At 35.7% G+C, this 23101-nt stretch overlaps 1 protein-coding gene across 3 annotated transcripts in view; it reads right to left on the reverse strand.

Moving 5' to 3' along the window:
• Positions 1–23101, reverse strand: part of KCTD3 (potassium channel tetramerization domain containing 3) — a 56303-nt gene that overhangs the window by 27438 nt on the left and 5764 nt on the right. For 2 of the 3 annotated variants that reach the window (XM_010356784.2, XM_030936495.1), the window contains 8 exons: positions 22477–22530; positions 22170–22215; positions 20349–20422; positions 18576–18634; positions 18213–18293; positions 17161–17298; positions 16609–16699; positions 10008–10198 (listed from right to left, as the gene is read on the reverse strand). In XM_010356784.2, coding sequence (XP_010355086.1) covers positions 10008–10198; positions 16609–16699; positions 17161–17298; positions 18213–18293; positions 18576–18634; positions 20349–20422; positions 22170–22215; positions 22477–22530 — 734 coding nt within the window. Of the gene's footprint in view, positions 1–10007; positions 10199–16608; positions 16700–17160; positions 17299–18212; positions 18366–18575; positions 18635–20348; positions 20423–22169; positions 22216–22476; positions 22531–23101 lie in introns of all 3 variants that reach the window. The other variant, XM_010356801.2, reaches the window with a different exon arrangement.

Genomic DNA, 23101 nt, shown 5'->3' on the forward strand with positions numbered 1-23101 from the left:
TTATTTGAAAAACACTTTATGGGAAATATATTTTTATCTAATAATGCTGGGAAATAAGTCTCACCTCTAAAATACTATTTTATATAGATCTTTGGCTGCTTCAAGTATCAAGTTTATTTATTTTTAAAAAGTACCTGTGCCAATACAAACAACTTCGTCAGCATTTAGCTGAGAAAAAAATGCATGAAACCTTGAAGCACTCATGGGAAAAACAAAGCAACTGAATGCAATTATAACATGCTTTAAAAGCATAAGCCAGAAAGATTACTGATTTCTTTTGAATCTTATGCTAGTGCTAGGTATTCTCTTTTTGTTCAGAACTGTACTATACAGAAGACCAGTGACAAATAACACCTTGAAAACTTTTAATCAGTCTTGTAAAAGCAAGGCATCTAGCAAGAAGATGATACATGACAAAAAGAAACCAAACAAAAAACCTGCTAAGTATTGCCAGAAATATATTTTATATAAACATTTTAATTATATGTATAAAATCCATAATTATACAAGCATGCATATGAAACACATTATCTCAGCCCAAAAAGCTAGAACAAAATAAAGTACAACACACACACACACAGAGCTAAGTCCTTTGCCCAGAATTGGTTAAGAAATGAACCTGCCACTTCAAAGCATAAAGTCATCAGTTCACATTGTATATACAATTTTAGGGATTCTACATAATAGTACTTTACTGATGATAACAAACAAAGTGAACATGTTTTAGAACATGTGAAGCCAACTGTATTCAGTATCATAGGCTATGTGAAAGGCAGAAATGAAAACAGGAAAACCAACTAACATCGATTACTCCAGAGAAGGATGAGGTTCTCGGAAATCAAGGAAGACACTCTGAATGGTCTCACGAAATTTAAAATGTCACTCCTGCTTAGGCTCAACAATCCTGAGCACCAGTGACAGGGAAGACTACAGTATAAATAATGACCAGTTCCTGTCTTAAGGGGCCCTCTTGGTAAAATATTGCTTATAGCAGCAACCCAGTAACTCTGTCTTATCTAAGTTATAATGAAGGGAGTTCAGCGTCTGGGAGAGCCCTATCATGGATATACCACCCCTAACAATTTTCTTTGGATAGTGTTGTCATGTTCTGAAGAACATTTGTTAACAACAAATGGCTTCTTTTACAAGGCATGAACAAATTACTACTGTACCAGCTCATAACATAGCTACCTATCACATTAGCCTTTGAACATTAAGCAAGTAATAAAATTTCCTTCACTTATTGGTATGTTTCCAATAGTTACTTGAAAAAGGAAAAAGAAATCATAACTAGTTAACCTTCTGTTTAATTACCAGTGTATTATAATTTCAAAATTGTTTAGTTACTTTTTTTTTTTCCCTAAAGTTGTTTAGGAGGACTTAAGCTGTCGACCATGATAGAATAAATGGCACCCAATTATTCTCCACTTCAAAACAACAAAAAAAATTGGACAAAATACATGAAACAATTGTTTTTAGGTATTGGACAACAGGCAGCAGAGGACCTGAGAGACGGAAACACACTGACAAGCCCCCACATTCCCCCCGGCTTTCTGCATAAGAGTACTTTCTATCACAGCATAGAAAGGTGAGACCCAAGTGATACGGTTTGGTTCTGTGCCCCACCCAAATCTCATCTTGTAGCTCCCATAATTCCCAGGTGTTGTGAGAGGAACCCCATGGGAAATGACTGAATCATGGGGACAGGTCTTTCTTGTGTCGTTCTCGTGATAGGGAATGGATTGTCTCAAGAGATCTGGTTTTAAAAACAGGAGTTTCTCTGCATAAGCTCTCTTTGCCTGCTGCCACCAACGTAAGATGTGACTTGCTCCTCCTTGTCTTCTGCCATGATTGTGAGGACTCCCCAGTCTGTGGAACTGTAAGTCCAATTAAACCTCTTTCTTTTGTGAATTTCCCAGTCTTGGGTGTCTTTATCAGCAGTGTGAAAACGGACTAATACACCAAATAAAGAGAGATGATTTCCCTGAACTGAGGAGACAAAGAACTTGAGGCTAGAATTTGTAGGTACAGTACAAAAAGGAAGGGAACCGTGCCACAGTGTGGAAGGGGTGGCATAAAAGTTGCATAAGCGTTTCCCTAAGACCCTGGCTAAGGCCACACTGCACCTGGGCAGGGCAAGAATCTCCAAGGAAAGAAAGGCTGCTGGCCGGGTGCAGAGGCTCACACCTGTAATCCCAGCACTTTGGGAGGCCGAGGCAGGCGGATTACGAGGTCAAGAGATGGAGACCATCCAGTCAACATGGTGAAACCTGTCTCTACTAAAAATACAGAAATTAGCTGGGTGTGGTGGCACATGCCTGTAGTCCCAGCTACTTGGGAGGGAGGCTGAGACAGGAGAATCCCTTGAACCTGGGAGGCGGAGGTTGCAGTAAGCCAAGATCGCGCCACTACACTCCAGCCTGGCAACAGAGCGAGACTCCGAAAAAAAAAAAAAGAAGGAAGACAGGACAGGACAGGACAGGACAGGACAGGACAGGACAGGACAAGACAAAGACAAAGACAAAGACAAAGACAAGACAAGACAAGACAAGACAAGACAAGACAAGACAAGAGAAAAAAAGGCAGGCAGGCAACTTTAGGCCTAAGAGGTAACTGGAGATATCAGATATCACAGATCATGTGTGGGTAGATCGAGTAGTTCCAAATCAATACAAGTAGAGAGTTCTTGCTGAGCCCCTCAGGCATTCAGTTAAATAAGATTCCAGAAAAGCAACATCTTAAAAATAAGGACTACACCCTTGAAAAGAAGCCCTGCCCTAAAATTAAAAATAAAGCTAGAAGAGGCTACCTACCCCTAACAAAGTACTGAAACAAGCCTAACAGGTTCAAGATCCTTCCGTAATTTAATTGCCCACCAGAACAAAGCTCACAACTTTTAAAGGACGGCAACATGATTCATAACCCTACAAAATGTATCACACACACGTGTACAGCACATAATCAAAACTCTCTAGACATGTGAAACAGGAAAATGTGACCCAAAATAAAAACATGATAACCAGATATTGATATCAGCAGACAAAAACTTTAACAAATTAAATATCTATTATAAATACTAAAAAGTGAGCATAATGAACAAAAATAAATCTTAGCAGAAGAAACAAACTAGAAAATGGAATCAAAAAATAATGCTAGAGTTAAAAAGTCCAACATTTCAAATGAAAATTCACTAGATGAACTTAACTGCAGATTGAATACTGCAGAAGTATAAAAGACATTAAAGGTAGATCAATAAAAGATATCTAAACTGAAGAATAGAGAAGAAAAAAATGAAATAAAAAATCAGGGCTCCCACAACTTCAGGTTAATAAAGTGATCTAGAAAGCTCAAAAGTAGGAAGAGGGAGGGAGCAAGGGAGAGATGGAGAAAAGAGGAAGGAGGACAGGTACAGGCCTCCCTCAACTGTGTCAACCAAAAATAATGTCTCTAGACATTTCCAAATGTCCCTTAGTGGATAAGATTTCCTTAGTTGTGAAACATAAATCTAGAATATGTAAAAAAAATTTACAAATAAGTAACAGGATGACAACTTCATCAAAAAGGGGGCAAATGATTTAGAGACACATCTCAAAATATACAAATGGTCATTAAGTACAGGAAAAGATGCTCAATATTATTAATCATCAAAAAAATGCAGTTAAAGCCACAATTAAAAGCACCGAACCATTAAAATCCACAGTGATGGTTCAAATTAAAAAGACTGACAATACTAAGTGTTGATTAGCATGTGGAGCAGCTGCAACTTTCACACACTGCAAGTAAAAATGTAAAAAGGTACTTTTGGAAAACAGTTTGGCAGTTTTTTGTAACCTTAAACATTCACTTTCCATATGACTAAGAAATTCCACTCCTATATATTTGCCTTAAGAAAGGATATGTCCACAGAAAGACTTCTACTTGAATGTTAACTGCAGCTTTATTCATAGTATCTCCAAATTAGAAATAAGCCAAGTGTCTATCAACAGGTGAATGGATAAACAAATTCTGCCATATTGTTTCAATGGAATACTACTCAGCAATAAAAAGGAACAGACAACTGATACATGCAACAACATGGATGAATTTCAAAAGCATTAAGTTTAATAAAAAGCCAGGCACAAAAGAATACATACTATATAATTCTACTCCTGAAATTCTAGATAAAGGAAATCTAACCTATGGTGACAAAAAGCCTAAACTGCATAAACAATGCAGCTTACGTTGAACACTTTCTTTCCTTCTGGGAATCTGGAATCTCGATACATACTAGGCAAAGGATGCTGACATAACTGGCCTCTGGTAATGATCTGGAAAACCAAGTTTCTAGTAAGTTTCTCTGACAGATATTTCACAAGTATTGTCACAATTTGTTGCTGTAGGAATTAAGCACATCCTGAGAGACTCCACTAGAAGAGAACTCTTAGAAGCTTGCTCCTGGTTTCCTTCAGACTTTGACCCATGTGTCTTTTGTTGTTGTTGATTCTTTGTATGCTTTCATTGCAATAAATCATAGCTCTAAGTACCTCTATACGCTGAGTCCTGTGAGTCCTCCTAGCAAATCACTGAATCCAGGAGTGGTCTTACGACTCTTAACACAGATATAAAATTCTGCAGTTCAGTTAAGGGGTCCACATTAGATATATAAACATGCAAGCCATCGGCATATAGAAAGCATTCACAAAGGCTTTAAGATCATGAACAGAATAAATACAAAAGATGGAGTCCAAGGACTGGGCCCTGAGGTACGCCAATGTTGTGTGGTCAGGCAAATAAGGAAGAACTATCAAAAGGAACTAAGAAGAAACACAGAACTAGGATGAAAATCAGTACAACAAGGTGTCCTGGAAGGCAAAAGAAGAAAGTCTTCAAAGGCAAAGGAGTAATTAAGCAATATAAAACATACCAAACAACAGCTCCAGTAAGAGAAAGACTAGGATTTGATCATGGGATTTAGCAGAACAGAGATCATGGGTGACACTATCAATAGTTTTATGGATTGGTTGAGGGGAAAAGCACAATTAGTGCAAGTCTGAGAGAGAAGATGACATGGAAACAGTAAGATGAGATAACTACTCTCTCTCTACTGGTGCCTTGATACTGGCCTACTCACAGCCTTTAGAACTGTGACAAATAGATTTATAGAATAGATCTATCAGCCACCAAGAATACGTTTTCGTTACAGCAGCCCAAATGGATTGAGGCCCACTAGCTTTAAGAGAAGCAAAAAAAAAAAAAAAAAAAAAAAAAAGGAGGAATTTAGAAGAGAATGTAGGGTAGTCTTTGTTATTGCTTTTAAGGCTGAATTACTGCACGAATGTATGCTGATGAAAATGATGCCACAGAGTGGGAAATTTTTATTGATTTAGGAGAGAGGGGGAATTGCAATGTACTCGAGGAGTGAGGGGAAATAGCATCTAGTAGACAACTGGAGAAACTGGCCCTAGGTAAGAGCAGAGAAAATTTAATCACAGTAACAACAGAAACAATGGAAAATATCAGAACTGATACACATGTGACGATAACAACTTAGGGAAAATTTCTCCTGGTTTTCTCTATTTTCTCAATGAGAATGAGAGAGGTGTTGTAAGTTTACGGAGAAAGAAAAAATTATGAAGTATCACCCAGGAGAGTAACAGAGAGAACCAAAAAGGATTATATAGTAGGATTGCTGGGTAGCTTTAAAGGCACACTTGAGAATAGAGGTCAGGAATTGAGACAGCATTGGTGTGTGTGTGCATGTGTGGACATGTGCACGCACATTTCTTTTTCCCAGACATAATCAGCCATAGGGATGGACAGACCCAAGAAACTCGAGGCTCTGTGCTAAAGAGTGATTATAAGGACAGACTCCACATCTGACAAAAAGGGGAAGTGACCAATAAAGAGAATCCAGTGGGGTTGAAAAATTCAATCAGGGAACTGGAGCTTATAATAACTTCAAAGGAATGAAGGATAGTAACCCAGAGGGCAGCTGAAGGCTATGTCAAGTTTAAGTCTAGAAGGCATGAGATCCAAAACCAGAAGGGAGAGAAGGAAGGCTGGGAAAGAAGGAAAGGAAAATGGTCTAGAACAGTGGTTTTCAAAGTGTGGTCTTGGAAACATGGTTAGCTAAGACCCTTACCAGAAGTCTGAGAGGAAAAGACTATTTTCATGGTAACATGAAAAAAAATTTGCCTTTAAAAAATTTTTATTCTCTAAGAGTATACAGAGGAGTTTTCCAGAGGCTACATGACACGTGATGAGGTCACCATTAAGACGGCTAACAGAATCTGCAAATATATTTTTATTTTTTCCATAATTTTCTATAGTGGTGGGCTTACAGTATAACTAAACTTCCCAAGATTAACATAGTTTGTTCTAAATACTTCTAGTATGCTCTTATTAGCTATCTTCAGTTTATATCTGCTATAATCTCTGCAACCTCATTATTGTCCAATAAATTATTGTGAAATTCAAGTTTTCATGCACCTACAAAGAAGTACAAGAAATAAGTAAATACTGCTGTGTTGTTCTGCAATATTAGTATTAAAGATGTTTTGAAAGTTTTCTAAATTTTTATATTTTACCGAAAACTATTAAAAATTTTTTGTTCCACAATTTTAAAAAATATATTCTTACACGTAGTGATGGATCACTGGCTTTAAAAAGGAAAATTAGAACACTCGCCTGCTCAATCCATAGGTGCACCACCTAAGTCTAAAGATGCTGACAAAGAAAAATATGACAAATCAGAATTCTTTGACTCATAAAAGGAAAGACTCAAACAATTGAGCAAAACTGTAAATTTTTTTTTTTTTTTTGAGACAGAGTGCCATTCTGTCGTCCAGGCTGGAGTGCAATGGTGTGATCTTGGCTCACTGCAACCTCCGCCTCCTGGATTCAAGCGATTCTCCTGCCTCAGCCTCCTGAGTAGCTGGGATTACAGGTACATGCCACCACGCCTGGCTAATTTTTATATTTTTAGTAAAGATGGAGTTTCACCATGTTGGTCAGGCTGGTCTCGAACTCCTGACCTCGTTATCCGCCCACCTCAGCCTCCCAAAGTGCTGGGATTACAGGCATCAGCTGCCATGCCCAGCCAATAAAAATTTTAAAATAACAAAGACTATTTTTCCCTCAAACTTTATAGATCTTAGCAACTTAACGTTATTGTGCTTTACGTAGCAAAACATTTTTGAATAGTATCATGTCAGTTGTAGGTTCACTGAGACTGAATACTCAAGAGTTTAAAGAAAAACAAATTGGCCAGGCACAGCGACTCACGCCTGTAATCCCAGCACTTTGGAAAGCCAAGGTAGGACGATCACTAAAGCTTAAGAATTTGAGACCTGGGCAACATAGTGAGACCCCATCTATACAATGATTAAAAAATGATAGCCAGGCATGGTGGTGTCTGCCTATAGTGTAGCTACTAAGGAGGCTGAGGTGTGAGGACTGCTTCAGTGCTTGAGTCCAGGAGGCTGAAGCTGCAGTGAGCTAGGATCACTTCACTGCACTCCAGCCTGTGTGACAGAACAAGACCCTGTCTCAGAAAAAAAAAAAAAGGAAAGAAAAGAAGAAAAAGAAATTAAGTATTTTAAATAAAGATGTAAAAAACTCATTTAATCCAGAAATTGTTTGGTATAGACCTTCAAACTAGAAATGAAAAAGCTAATGAAGGATCTCAAAGGTAAGTTAAGACATCACAGTGGCTAGAGAAATACAACCAATTGCTAAGAGACTAATAAAGCCTTGAAAAGATGACAATGCTGAATGCCTGCTAGATGAAAAGTCCATGAAGAAATAACATGTTAACTTTTCAATACAGTAACTTTTCAATCTGAAAATCTGGCAGAGAGTCAATCTCTTGTCTGTAGAATTGTATTTTTGTCTTGCAAACTGATGAACATATAGATGTGGCTAGACCTGATATTTTACTTGTATCCAGCTGGTACTAGCTGGACCTGGTGTTTTACTTGTATCCATCTGGTATTAGCTTCAACTGATCATTAAAAATCCTTTATGTGAATGCACAGCTATAAACACAGGAAGTGCTGAAATAGTCAAAGTGGCTATTTCATGGCTTATTCGAGAACATCTGTGTTGACATTTACGCCGATGATGCAAAGCAATGTTTGGTAAAAACAGCAGGTACCTTACTTAGCACAAACCAGGACAGTGGCACTAAACTTTACTAGTGACCACTGCATTCTTCTCTGCCATTGGCTTTCACGAATATAAAAGGCCAAATCAAAGATTTAAAGATTAAATTAAAGATTAAAGATTTGGCCTTTTGTGTTCTTGAAAGTCTGTGGCAGAGAATGTAATGGTCACTAGTAACTAAAGAATGTCCTTGATGAAGCAGTAAAAATGTGTATTGACCAAAACTTAATTTCAATTATATATCTTAATATTCTGTGTGACTAAGTACTATGGCTATGTCAAGGAAAAAGCACCTTCACAATTGCTGGAGCAAAGAGCTACACACGCTGCTCTGTTCATTAAGTACCATTTTAATTTGAGATGACTATGGTTATTCAGAGTTGGGTGGCTGGCAGAACTATCCTCAAAAAATAAACAAAGTAAGCCTATTATTTGAAGGAAAACAACTGATGTTATTTGTTGCCAATGATAAAAATTCAACGTTTCAAGTGAAAATCTGCAGTTTGGAAACTTTTATCTGCCACAGTGAGTGTGACAACTCCCTAACACATAGTCAGCAGGGACACTGAATGAAGACAATTTTTTTCATATTATACAATGAAAGGTATCAACATTTGGAAGATCTACATAACTCAGCAAACCAACAATTTCCAAATGCCCAACACGCTATAAAATCATGTATGGTAAAAGATTCACTCAAAGTACAAAATAGTCTGATGGATTTTAATTTAACAAAATATGAAAAGTTCACTGATATGATTTCAGAGTTTTGATAATCAAAGAAGACTATGCACAATTTTCTGAAAAGACTAAAAAAAAGTTTTTTCCAACTACATATCTGTGTAAGATCAAGTTTTCTTCATATACTTCAATCAAAACAACATATCACAGCAGATTGAATGCAGAAATAGATATCACAGTTCAAAAAGAGATTTACAAAACTGTAAACCCATGCCATTATTTTTACACATTTTTGGAAAATGTGGTTATTTCTCATTAAAAAAGTTACTTAAGTTATGCAATGGATTATTATAGCTATATTAACATTTGTAAAAATTTCCATTTTAATTTCTAATATAGTAAATACTGACAGAAAATAACCTACACAAAGGCCAGGCACGGTGGCTCACGCCTGTAATTCCAGCATTTTGGGAGGCCGAGGTGGGTGGATCACAAGGTCAGGAGATCGAGACCATCCTGGCTAACACGGTGAAACCCTGTCTCTACTAAAAACACAAAAAAATTAGCTGGGCGTGGTGGTGCGTGTCTGTAGTCCCAGCTACCCGGGAGGCTGAGACAGGAGAATTGCCTGAACGCAGGAGGCAGAGGTTGCAGTGAGCTGAGATCATACCATTGCACTACAGCCTAGGCAGCAGAGCGAGACTCAGTCTCAAAAGAAAAAAAAAAGGAAAAAAAAAAAAAAAAGAAAATAACCTACACAAACAAAGACCTGGTACTAAGTAACTTTTTAAGATTAAGGGGTTCTGAAACCAAAAAGTCTGGGAATGTCTGGTCTAGAAGCAACAACTAGGAGCAAGAAAGTAACTTACCCCACATTCAGGTTCAGTGGTTTGAAAGAGGTGGAAAGAAAACAGAGAAAACAGCCACCACTAAGTGGGATTCAGGAAAAGCAATATTCTCATAGAGCAGCCAGGTTTCACTTAAAGTGGTGAAAAGATGCTCCCCATGTCTTTTCTAAAACATCATTTTTCCTTCATTATCAGATCTTTCCTCCCATAGTAAATACTGTGGCAGCTCTAGCTAAGTGATAGTCCAGGTTAATTTCCATATTCAGTGTCAATCTCTTTTATAAACTTCAAAATATTAATATCATCAAATTACAACATAAACAAGATTCTTCCTACCAATTTCACTTCCACTTCCCCCATCCTGAACACTCCACAAGATGATGCTACTCTCTGAGGCAACAGCAACCATTTTGTCTTTGTCTCCATGTGGCCCTCCAACCACCTTTGCATTTAAAGCTACTCGTTCGATAGTCCAATCCAAATATGGGCTCGTAAACACTTGCTGCCATCCTGAAGATTCTTTGATTCTGTTAAGGAAGAACAAGCACATAAGGTAGACTCGGTAGCAATTAAGCAAATACAATACACATCAATGCACCAAAAACAAAAAACAATGACAAAAAACAAAAAAACACTAACCAGTTACCCATCCACCTTCCTATTACAAATAAAATTTCGTTGATATATATCGCCTATGAAGCCACAATATTATCCTTGGGGTATTTTATACCTGCATACATAGGACATATAACGACTTGAAAGAGACTACAGTTCTATATTTCTCCAAAGAATAATTTAGTAAGTCTTCTAAATTTTAAAAAAATTCAAAAACTTTAAAAAAAGATGGTTTTATCTTTCATGTTTCTCTACACATACACACACATACACATACACGCACACACACAAATGATACTGTCATCTTGTGAGTACAATCAGCAAAAATCTGAATTTCAGAATTATTATACCTTTCAGTTATTAATCAGCTTTTCAGTGTTTATTAACTGAAACGACACACACTGAATCTCTTGCTTTTTGTGCTTCAGATGGACAGTCAATCCAGAAACACTAAGATAAGTGAGTGCATCACATGCATTCCAATACCTTAGCACTATTATATAAAAAAATGAGAAGGTGCAGAATACCTTGTGAAGACTAGTTTTTAAAGGTCTAAATGCAAAACTGTATGGAACTATTGATTACCCAAATGTCAAAGTTAGTGTATTCTTTAATACCTAATTTCTCTATTAAATATTCCTGTCAGTTTTTAATAATTCTTTCTGCCCTATATGCATTTAGGTTTTAAAGACATGTTTTCTATGTGATTATATGTATAGCAGCCTTCATACATTTAGAGCTTTAGCAGTTACGTAATCATAATAATGAATGAGTTGAACTATGAAGTATCTATTTTTAAACTAAACAAATGATGCAAATATAACTATAAAGCTTCTCTTTTGTCTTACCTAAAGAGAATAAATAGAAGATGAAAGAAAAGAAGTGTTCTTTTGCAAACTACCTGACATTCACTGCAAAAAGCAAACTTAGGTATTCATAAATGATAGTCACCTAAGGGCCTAAATGGAAACACATCAACTTCATGTTCCCTTAAATATGTATGCCAAGTAATACAACTATAATTCATAAGAATATACAATTGAGCCTATTAATTTGAAGAACTAATGATTTCCTTAAACTTCAAAGCAACAGAGAAAAATGTATCAATTTTTCCTAAGCATTGTATAATTTGTAACGATCCTCTTCAGCCACCAGATGGGATTCATTTGTTAAGATAAACAAATGAAAATACTTAAATACTTAACCTAATAAACACTAAAATTTGCTGACATTCTCTTATCCCTTTACTTTCTTAATGAACTTGCTTCCACTTTACTCTAAGGAATTACCCCAAATTCTTTCTTTTGAGAGATCCAAGAACCCTTTTTTGGGGTCTGGATGAGAACCCCTTTCCAGTAACATCTTCCTGGGAAACCATGAAATGAGATAGTGGAGAGACCCCTGACCCAAAGGAAATAGACTGCAGCACCAATTAGCTGAAACTTTGGAGTCAAGAACACTTTTCTTTTGAGATTTTGCAGCTTTTAACAATTGAGTAAAGTATACTCTTAGAAACAAAATTTGAAGCATATTTCTTTCTCTCTACCTGATCTCTCCAGAATTTGGAAACTATTTGTGAGTATTCTTAACTTACGGCGATATATAACTGCAATAAGAGTCTGTTTTCTTTTGTAACAGAAGACAATTAGAGAAACTGGTTATTCTACCAAGGCTTTGACTGGAATAGCATACTTTCAGATATGGACTTGTTTAAGGAACCAAATTTGACTTATAGTGCTGATAAAAGCCCCTTGGGAAAACTGGCCACATACCTTGTCTACATGGTCCCTGTACAAGGTTCCTGACCTGTCTGGGGTAAGTAAAGAAAGTCACTTTCTGACATGACCAGAAGCCCCAAGTTATCATGAAACCTCAAGAGGAAAGAAACTTATCTGATTCATATAGGTGTTTGCAGGCAATGATAAATCCATGGCAAGGCTCAAGGCTTTAAGAAGTCTAATTTGAGATTCTTTATGGATCAAAGTTTCATCAAAGTCAATTTAAAAAGAGCCTACATAGGAACTAATCATTCTTGCTGCACTTTATACAAATAATCAGGCCAAGTATAATAAGACTAAAGTTTATTTTGCAAATAAATCAGTCCTACCACGACTTGTCTTTAGTAAAAATGAAAGACTGAAGAGAGGAAAATTGTTTCAAAAATTATGGTATATCTTTTATTAGATTTGTCTCATCAGTGGTTTTTGAGTTTTTTCTGCAATTTGGACTCACCCTGCTTATTCCTGTGGACCAAGCGGTGATCTGTGGCTGCTGTTCAGAAGAAACAAGAGGCATGGGTAACACAAAAATCTGGATCAGTATTCTAACTGTGAGCATGTATTGGAATTGGCTAGCATATCAGCTTGGTTCCAAGTCCGTATCAGCTTGGTTGCAACAATTTCCCAGTTCATGAAAAGCCTTCTTATTTAGTTTACTTGGGATAATTTTACTTATTTTGCCGTGCTACTGTAGAATATATTGCTGTTGTTCTCTTTGTGTAGGAATGAAAGATAAGCTTACTCAGTGCTTTCTTATATTGAACACTTATTAATTTTCCAGTCATCACTTTTTGTCAGAAATCAGAGTTCTCACCATACTGATAGTTTCTGACTGAGCATTCCTCTACTCTGAATGCAGAAGACCCTAATAGGCAGAAATATCATCATCCCTATTCGACTGCAGAAGTTACAGAAGATGAATCTTCTCCCTCTGCAACCCTTAGGATTAAGAGTACCCTTGTAAAAGGGAAGGGGAAAATATGTCAGAGGCGTTCAAACCAGAGTTGAATGGAGACTGGGTAAAATAAGGCTGAGACCTGCTGGGCTGCATTGCCAGGAGGTTAGCATTCTTAGTCACAGAGTAACAAAGGAGGTCAGCACAAGGTACAGGTCACAAAGATCCCGCTGACAAAACAGGATGGAGTAAAGAAGCCAGCCAAAACTGAAACCAAGATGGCAACAAAAGTGACCTCTGCTCGTCCTCACTGCTCATTATACGCTAATTATAATGCATTATAATGCTAAAAGACACTCCCACCAGTCCCATGATAGTTTACAAATGACATCTAGTGTCTGGAAGTTACCCTATATGGTCTAAAAAGGGGAGGAACATTCAGTTCTGGGAATTGCCCTCAGGGCTGCTCTGGCTAAGGAGTAGCCATTCTTTCATTCCTTTACTTTCTTAATAAACTTGGATTCACTTAAAAAAAAAAAAAAAAAAAAACTATATAATCTCATCTTTTACAGAGATATTACTTCTTCTAAGTTGTTTTTCTCTATAGTAATTAGGGTACTACACAAAAAAGATATGTCAAAAAAGGGTAAAAGAATCAGGACAGCATATTTAAAAATGACTATAACAACTACAGAATTTAACTCTTAATAAGATATGTGAATTCACTTGTTTTTTAAAAAATTACAAAGAAGGTACATATTTGCCCTATAATTTTCCATACAAGTAATCCATTCAAAATACGTAGAACAAGGCCAGGCACAGTGGCTCACGCCTGGAATCCCAGCGCTTTGGAAGGCCGAAGCGCGTGGATCACCTGAGATCAGGAGTTTGAGAATAGTCTGGCCAACATGTTGAAACCCCATCTCTACTAAAAATACAAAAGTTGGCCAGGTGTGGTGGTGCACACCTGTAGTCCTAGCTACTCAGGAGGCTGAGGTGGGAGAACTGCTTGAACCCAGGAGGCAGATGTTGCAGTGACCTGAGATCATGCCACTGCACTCCAGCCTGGGTGACAGGGCGAGACTCTGTCTCAAAATCTCAAAAACAAAACAAAACAAGTAATAATAATAAATAAAAAAAATATGTAAGAATATGCTCTGTTATTTCACCTCTCCATCATCTTACTGCTGCCTAGTGAACCAACCCTCTGAAGTTAAGACAGCTATGCGAAGAATGTGGTTATGTCTAGTTATTTCCTACGTGAAGACCTCAATAAAATACAGTAGAGAGGACATGCCCTGTGAGATTTTGAAACTTACTATGAACATACTTCACCTCAAATTGTATGAGAATAGACATATTTCATAAGGACATGAGAGAACTGAAAAACAGATCCAAGTATATACACACACATAAAGCAAGATAAAATGGGCTATCAGATTCACTGACAAAGAATGATTTACGTAATAAATTGTCAGAACATAATTACCTATCCACTGAGAAGAAAATAAAATAAATCCTTAAATCTCATACCACATACAAAAAGTAAACTCCACAAGGATTAAAGATCTAAAGTGGAATATACGCCCCAAGGGGGCAGCAATTCACACAACTACTCTTCATTAATAGAAATAACACTGTCATAAACTCAGCAAGAAAAAGAGACATAAACATAAAGCCTAACCATGTAGAAAATTAGTGAAGCTAGGAGAACATCCTACAGGTCTTCACTGTACCACTCTGTTTTTAAAGGTTTTGTAACTTACTGATATAAAAACTTGAGGAAAAACAACTTGTAGAAAAGATTACACTTCTAGTTTAAATATTTTTCTTTCTTTTGAAATCTTTTTATTGCCATTGTGCTGAATGATTTAACTATATGTGAGGCAATCCAAATATGTCCTCAATTTTCTTCCTTCGTCGTTTTGCATGAGTATATTGCTCTGAAATGTCAGACACTTGGTGAAAGCAAAGAAAGATCGTGATCAATGCAAACACAAAGACTGGAAAATGTAATAGCATCATCCTGCTTACAATTATTACCCAGTGAGTAATAATTTTGCGTCATAATGTGGTGTTTCCGGAAAAGAGCAATCTTCAGTATTGTGTACAATGACAAAATGAAAGTTAGGCTGTTACACTTCGATTACTTATTTCACAAGCCTTCTGGAATTCGTTATTGACAAAAATACATACATAATATGTAAACAAGAGTCTACAAGTCATCCCAATTCAAATACATAAGATGATAAATTCAAAACAACGCATCCTAAAAAAAATACCTTTACCAAATTAGCCTTGCCTCATACAAAACCATCCCCAAAAAAATTACGCAAAAAAAAGTCCATGCTATTTCATAATTAAAATTAGAAATCTACAAAACACTCTTTCTTAAAAAAATTTATTTACTTATTTATTGAGATAGAGTCTTGCTCTGTTGCCCAGGTTGTAGTACAATGGGGAGATCTCAGCTCACTGCAACCCCCACCTCCTGGGTTCAAGCGATTCTCCTGCCTCAGCCTCCTGAGTAGATGGGATTACAGGCATGTATCACCACACCTGGCTAATTTTTGTATTTTCAGTAGAGATGGGGTTTCACCATGTTGGTCAGGCTGATCTTCAACTCCACCCACCTCGGCCTCCCAAAGTGCTAGGATTATAGGCGTGACCCACTGTGCCCCGCCAAAACACTCTTAAAACATAAAGTCTGCAGTGCTTAATCATTACTACAAGGAAAATATAAACCTGAGATTACTGATATAAACAGCACTACCAGACATGCCAAACCTTTCATAAATTCAGATTAAAAATAAATACATCTGGGATTCTTTAAACTATATCTGTAAAGTTTAGAAGACATATTAGGTATTTTTCGACTTATCATGACTATTTTTTCTTAACTGAACTCAATAGGGATAAACAAATAGTTTATATATCTTTGATTTTTCTGCAATTAAATGAAATAATAATCTAAGCTAGTATATTCCAACCACTTTTGTGCTTCTACACCATTCTCTGTCATCAACATTTCTCAATGAATACAGTGATTTTGAACTAAGAGTCCCAACTGAAAAAAAAAATTAACCGGTCTACACTATTCTTCATTGCTTCTCAGGCTCTGAGAATGTAAGCATTAGTAAAACCAAACTACTTCTTTGTAAGTTTCACATATTAGATATTAAACTATACCACTTGTGCAACAACTGCCCTGTTTTACTACCTCACTTCCCAAAATGTGGTAATTATGACCAATGTACTCTCCCTTGCTATAGAATACAAAACACTGAATCATTAGAGGTAGACCATCAGGGAGCTCACATTAATAATCCTGTTTAACGTCATTATATACTACAGTCTCAGAAGCTAGGTATAAGCAATAAATAATACATCAAGATATCTCAGTTTTATGACAGTCCACACTTGCCTGTGAAATGTTTACAACACAAAAAGGCTACCAGAAATATTTACCAAATTAGCTGCAAAAATAAAAGTAAACTAAACCTTAATCAGATGACACAGACATGAGTAAAATATGCAGGCAAAAAACTTGATGACTGAAAAAAATAGCTTTTCAATCTAAAAATATAAAATCACAATTAATTTTAAAACTACCACCTCTAAAAGCAAAGCATTATTAATTATACATTACCTGTAACACACAGCAAAATGGGCATATGCAGCTACAATCCAGTTGTGATGGCCAGCTACTATTAGCACCTTTCGTGGATCCACAGGAAATCCTGTTGATTTTGGAAAAAGAAATATTTTACATTCTAAACTGGGGGTTGGAAAATTACAGCCCCCAGGCCAATTTCAGCCTTCTGCCTGTTTTGGTTAATAGTTTTGTTAGAATCCAGCCATGCTTACTTGTTTACATATTGTCCACTATGTGCTCACGCTATAATGGCAAAGTTGAGTAGGTCTGACAGAGAACGTGTGGCCCACAAAGCCTAAAATATTTAATTTCTGGCTCTTACCAGATACATTTTGTCAACGCTGTTCTTAAGATTCAGAGAAGACAAAAGATTACATAGTATTTTAAATAAAAATTAAGCGTTAAATGAGACCTTTCCAAGATATAAATGATAAATCTGGATAAAAAAGGAGATGAGGCAAAAATCTTTAAAAGTAATTACTCAATATCACCTAAAACTAAAAATATACATATTTTTCTTTTTCAATTTCTGTAATCTTTGCTTACCTAGCCTAACAGTTTCTTCTCCCGTTCCAGAGAGAACAGGCTGTGTACCATTTCCCCGGGCTTCACCTTCTGTAGAATTAAGTCCATTCCTAGAATCAGCAGATCTGACTGTGCTGTTTATTTTACGACTGGGAATCCCTATAAAAAGAAGAAGAAGAAAAATACATTCCTGAGTTCACCTTTCAAAAATTAAAAATATCACATTGTAACAAAGAAACATAAAAATGTGAATTTCATTAAAGCCGAAATACATCTTCCAATATAGCAAATTATTGCAAATAATTTCATTACAATTAAAAAATAAAATGAAAATGAAAAAAACAAAGAGAAAGACAAAATTCTGTCAACAGATTTCTGCTACTGCCATACTGTCTACAATAAATAAGCTTTAGGTTACCGAATTAATGGGTAATTAATCCAGTCTGTCAGCCACTCTTTACAATTATGGTACAGGTATTATGTGTTAGGTACTACGCACTAATTTAACTGATTTAGGACTGAATTTCCCTATACTTTCAAACATTTTTTTATTTGACGGGGAGCATTTTTTAAAATGAAATCTTGCTCAGAAGTACATTATAACACAAGTAAAAGCAGGCTCTTCTAACTAAACTGGGGCTGAGGTGACAATGACTTATCCTGCAGAATTCCTTAATTTTGCCAAAAAGCAGTTTGACAACCAGTGCTCTAACATAGAGGTCAGCAAACTATGGGTCACGGAAAATCCAGCCCAATGCTATTTATGTAAATAAAGTTGTAGTGCTTACAGTTACACTTATTCTTCATGTAGTATACACAACCGAGTTAAGTAGCTGTCACAGAGATCCTCTGGCTCATAAAATCTCTCTGGCTCTTTACAGAAAAAGTTTGCCAAATCCCTGCTCCAATATATAATGTGACTTAATCTCTGTAAAAATCAAAAGTTCTTACCATTTCTAGCAGACTTACAGATAAAAAACTCAATAATCAAGGAATAGTTTTTCCTATTCATATGCTTATACTTGCTTCATGATAGAAGGAATTTTTAAAAAGATTAAATAAAGTAAAAATACCTGGTGGAGGCAAGTAACCATGAAAAAGGACACTGCCACAAGAGGAACGCTCCAATTCTTCACATAAGAGAAGCCTTCTTACTAAAAACATTTCAAAGCAAACTTGTCAAGAGTACATGCAAACAGAAAAACAGTACTCCATTTTTATTTTCTCTAGTTCAAGAGGATAAGGAAAGAAAAGGAAAATTTTAATTAAGTCACAATATCTTTTTACTATGAAAATCCACAAAAACTAAGCACTGAACAAATCCATCAAAAATGAGGACCTGATATAAATACAATTCATTTAGGGCAAGTTTCATACATGAGTCAAATCAAATATTAACAGAGCACATAAACACCAAATATTAAAAGAGCACATACCTAATGGGGTGATCCCGTAAAATTCTGCTTCATGCCTGAGAACATTAATACTCACTCCCCTACAAAGAAACAAATGATACAAATTCTCTAACACTGGAAACCTGTATTATTGTCTGAGGTGAAAGTAAAAAAACTCTAAGTTCTTCATGTATACAGTCATAAGGCTTTAAAAATTATTTTTCTCCTAATATTCTTTATTTCTATTATCCTTAATCATTAAGAAGTCTAAATAAAAACTGCATGTGAAAAATATTCTGTTATCTACTTAAAAACCATTCATATATATACATATATATGAACTGGGTCACTAAAGGAGAGATTAGGGCTCTATCAGGCTGGTACAAATAAATTGTCTAGAAGGCAAACGACAGAAATGGAAATCATTCTTTTATGGCATTAGTTGCTTTTAACTTTTTATCATAATCATTTCTATACATATTTATCTTAATCTCCCCAATTACACTGTAAATTCCCTGCAAGCATGATCTATTTCTGATGTATACCTCACAGTGCCTACCATAGTGCTTATATAAAATAGTTATGTAATAAATATTTTTTGAATAAAATAGAAAAAAAAAAAAAAGACTAGCCTTGGGAAGGGCTATGTTATCCAGATGAAATGATGCTACTTCATAGTAGTAAAGTTAAGTAACATGAAAATAAAATTTAAAAGAAATGGAAGATTCAGAATTTATAATACTAATGATTCATTTTAGGTTTCAGTTGGAATTTGTCCTTATTTTAAAAATATTCCCCAGCCTTAATAAACACATACAATTACTACGTTAAATTGTTTTTATTTGTGAAACTGGTTATAACTAGTTTAATATCAAAAGTGCTTAAAACTTTGTGTCTGGGGGTGGTGGCTCACGCCTGTAATCCCAGGACTTTGGGAGGCCAAGGCAGGTGGATTACGAGGTGAGGAGATCGAGATCATCATGGCTAAAACGGTGAAGCCCTGTCTCTGCTAAAAATACAAAAAAATTAGCCGGGCATGGTGGTGGGTGCCTACAGTCTCAGCTAGTTAGGAGGCTGAAGCAGGAGAATGGCATGAACCCAGGAGGTGGAGCTTGCAGTGAGTCTGGGCAACAGAGCGAGACTCAGTCTCAAAAAAAAAAAAAAAAAAAAAATGCTTGAAACTTTCTTATTCTATTTCAAAACTATTTGTGCTAATAGTACAGCAGTACTGGCCAGAGGCATGATCAAAGCTCACTGCAGCCTCAAACTCCTGGCCTCAAGGGATCCTCCTGCCTTAGTCTCTTCTCCAGAGCAGCTGGGATTACAGGCGTGTACCACCACATCCAGTTTCAGTGTGAGGAAACTTTTAATCAAAGTATTAGTAAAAAATAAATAAATAAATAAATAAAACCTTTTCTGGCTAGGCGTAGTGGCTCATTCCTATAATCCCTGCACTTTGGGAGGCTAAGGTGGGCAGATTGCCTGAGCCCAGGAGTTCGCGGCCAGCCTGGGCAACACAGTGAAACCCCTTCTCTACTAAATTACAAAAAATTAGCTGGGCATGGCGGCATGTGCCTATAGTCCCAGTTACTCAGGAGGCTGAGACAGGAGAATTGTTTGAACCTGAGAGGCGGAGGTTGCAGTGAGCAGAGATCATGCCACTGCACTCCAGCCTGGGCGACAGAGCAAGACTCTAACTCAAGGGAAAAAAAAAAAAACAAACAAAACAAACAAAAAAAACTTTTCTTTCATAAAATATACTAAAAAGACATATTTCTCTGTAAGAATTTACTTTAAAAAGAGTGCATTTCTTACCTTAAGTCTAGTTCTTTTGTTCGAAGAAAATTTAAAATGGGTGCAAATGCTGCTGGATCTCTATCAATAAATATCTGTAAAAAAGAGAACTGTTTTATTTTCAAATCGCAAATTAATCTTTTAACTTTAATATCTGTAACACTAATAGGTAACAAAGTCTGAATTATTTAAATACTACATTTCCTTGTTTCCACTCTTAAATTTTAATGTTTCTAATTGGAATGTAGTTCTGTGTGCATTTCATGAGATGGTGTATTTTTCTTGCCCTGAAGAGTTACTATTAAACTGATATTTTAATACGCAGAAAAAACCTTACTTAAAAATCACTTATATTGACACCTTTGGTAAAAGTGACACCTGAGGAAACATTTTTATCTGAAACAGTCTAGAATTCAATTAAGACTTTGAAAATATGAATACATAATACTTTCTCATATTGTTCAATAGTTAAAACTACAGTGTACTTTAATAATGCACACAGGGGTAACTGAGAAAAGTACTGCACGCTGCTGTCGAAAGTAGAAAAGAATACTATTCTCATAACACTTTTACTAATCTCAATTTCCTTCAGAGCTAGGGAGAGGTAATGACAATTTTTTTTTTAAATAAAGCACCACAAAATACATAAGAGGAAAACAAATTGCTTAAAAATGTAAAATACATAATTGGTAACTTTTGTTTGTTTGTTTGTTTTGACACAGCGTCCTGCTCTGTCATCTAGGCTGGAGTGCAGTGGCATGATCTGGGCTCACTGCAACCTCCACTTCCCAAGTTCAAGCAATTCTCCCGCCTCAGCCTCCTGAGTAGCTGGGATTTCAGGCACCTGCCACTACGCCAGCTAATTTTTCTATTTTTAGTAGCGAGGGGGTTTCACCATATTGGCCATGCTGGTCTTGAACTCCTGACAACCTCAGGTAATCCACTTGCCTCAGCCTCCTGAAGTGCTGGGATTACAGGCATGAGCCACCTCACCCAGTCCATAATTGATAACTTTTATGGAAATGTATACCAACACCTATTTTGAATCATTTACAAAAGATCTGGCCATAAAAACTTAACTTTTAAAACTTATGTAAATCAACTAGAAAGGGAAATGGCAGCCAGTAATAAAACTCTGCCTACTATGATCAACTATATATATACAATCAACGAGATTCTAAGCTTTATAAATTATTTCTTTTGTTTTCATTAGAGCAGATCAAAAATTGAAAAACATCACAGATTTGTGGAGATCTTATCACTGATAACTTTTTATAATTTCACATGGACATATCTGCCTTTGTTGCCTTATTTCATCTGCAAATCTCACCACAGTAAATAAACACCATTCGTCACTTTGTTGCCTTCAAATGGATAAACCAATTTTTTGCACTGAAACTTTACAATTCTTTCCTTCCCTCATTGTACCAATGGTGTACAAACAAATTCACAAGATTATTATCCAAAATAAAATAAAAAACTGTAGGACTTTACTAATTTAACCTCATATTCTAATATAAAAACATTATAATATTTACATTTATCCACTTACTGTTAAAGTTTCAATTATTGATCTAAAAAATATTTCTTCTAATGCCAATGTAAGCTCACATTCTACAACTGCTCTAATCATGAATACTTAAATTGCCATATATAGTATTCCCTATTTAGGGATCTTCTCTGATTATAAAAAACTATGTATGACAAGAAATAAAATTACGCCACTTTCATTCAGTGATTATTAAAATATTAGTTTTCCTATATTCTTAGAGTAACTATATATTAGGAACAAGTACTATAAGCATTAATTGAGAAATATGTATCAATGATTATTATACTCACAGCACCAGTTTCATCTCGAAGTGTTGAAATTCTCCCACTCAGCAAACTGGAAGTCATTAATAATCTAAAGTTAGTTTTTAAAATCTGAGTATAAACAAATGTGATAATTCTTTATCAAATGTTAAAGACCACTAAGAGTACGTTATCTATCTTCCAAGTTAAAATATATATATATATATATATATATATATATATATATATATATTTTAAGAGTTAACCTTTTCTATTAAAAAAAAACAATTTAACAAAAATTATATTTTGGTAAATAAATGTATTAAAATATACACTAAAGAATTATAAGACATACCTGGAAAAAAACGAATCTGGAATCCACATAAGAGTTTGTCTTGAGGTACTAAATCTGCAATTAAAAATCATCTGATATTATAAGTAAGAATATGATTTGAAATTTCAGTATTAGTTAATTTGTTTTCATATGCTGGCTAATGATTTACAAGATGTTTTATAGTTATAGCTGTAACAATATATTTATTACAGTTAGTATTTTTAAATGTTGCTACTTTCAATTCAGAGTTAAGATTATACAAACAGCTCTCAATAACAATAAACAACTAGTTATCTGCCATATAATGCATTTTAAAACACTACTTTCCAATAAGCTGATCTCTGCTGAAGAATCAACAATTAGCCCATCACACCAAGTCTCAACTTCTCAGTACAACATTCAAAATTACCTTCAGGTTCCATCTCATCTCTCCAATACAAACGCTGGTTTTCCCCTCTCATACGACAAAGCTTCTTCATATCCCAAAAAACTTCATGCTTACTACCATTTTGGTATCTTTATTCAGCTAGATCACCCTCCTCATGTCCAATAATTCAAGATCCATCCATCTTTCTTGATACCACTCAGGCCTTACCTTCCAGGTAACAGCTTTTGTAAATATCCTATTCTGTATTATCTCTTTTTA

This window comes from Rhinopithecus roxellana, chromosome 8 (genome assembly GCF_007565055.1).
Source record: "Rhinopithecus roxellana isolate Shanxi Qingling chromosome 8, ASM756505v1, whole genome shotgun sequence".
Classification (NCBI taxonomy): Eukaryota; Metazoa; Chordata; class Mammalia; order Primates; family Cercopithecidae; genus Rhinopithecus; species Rhinopithecus roxellana.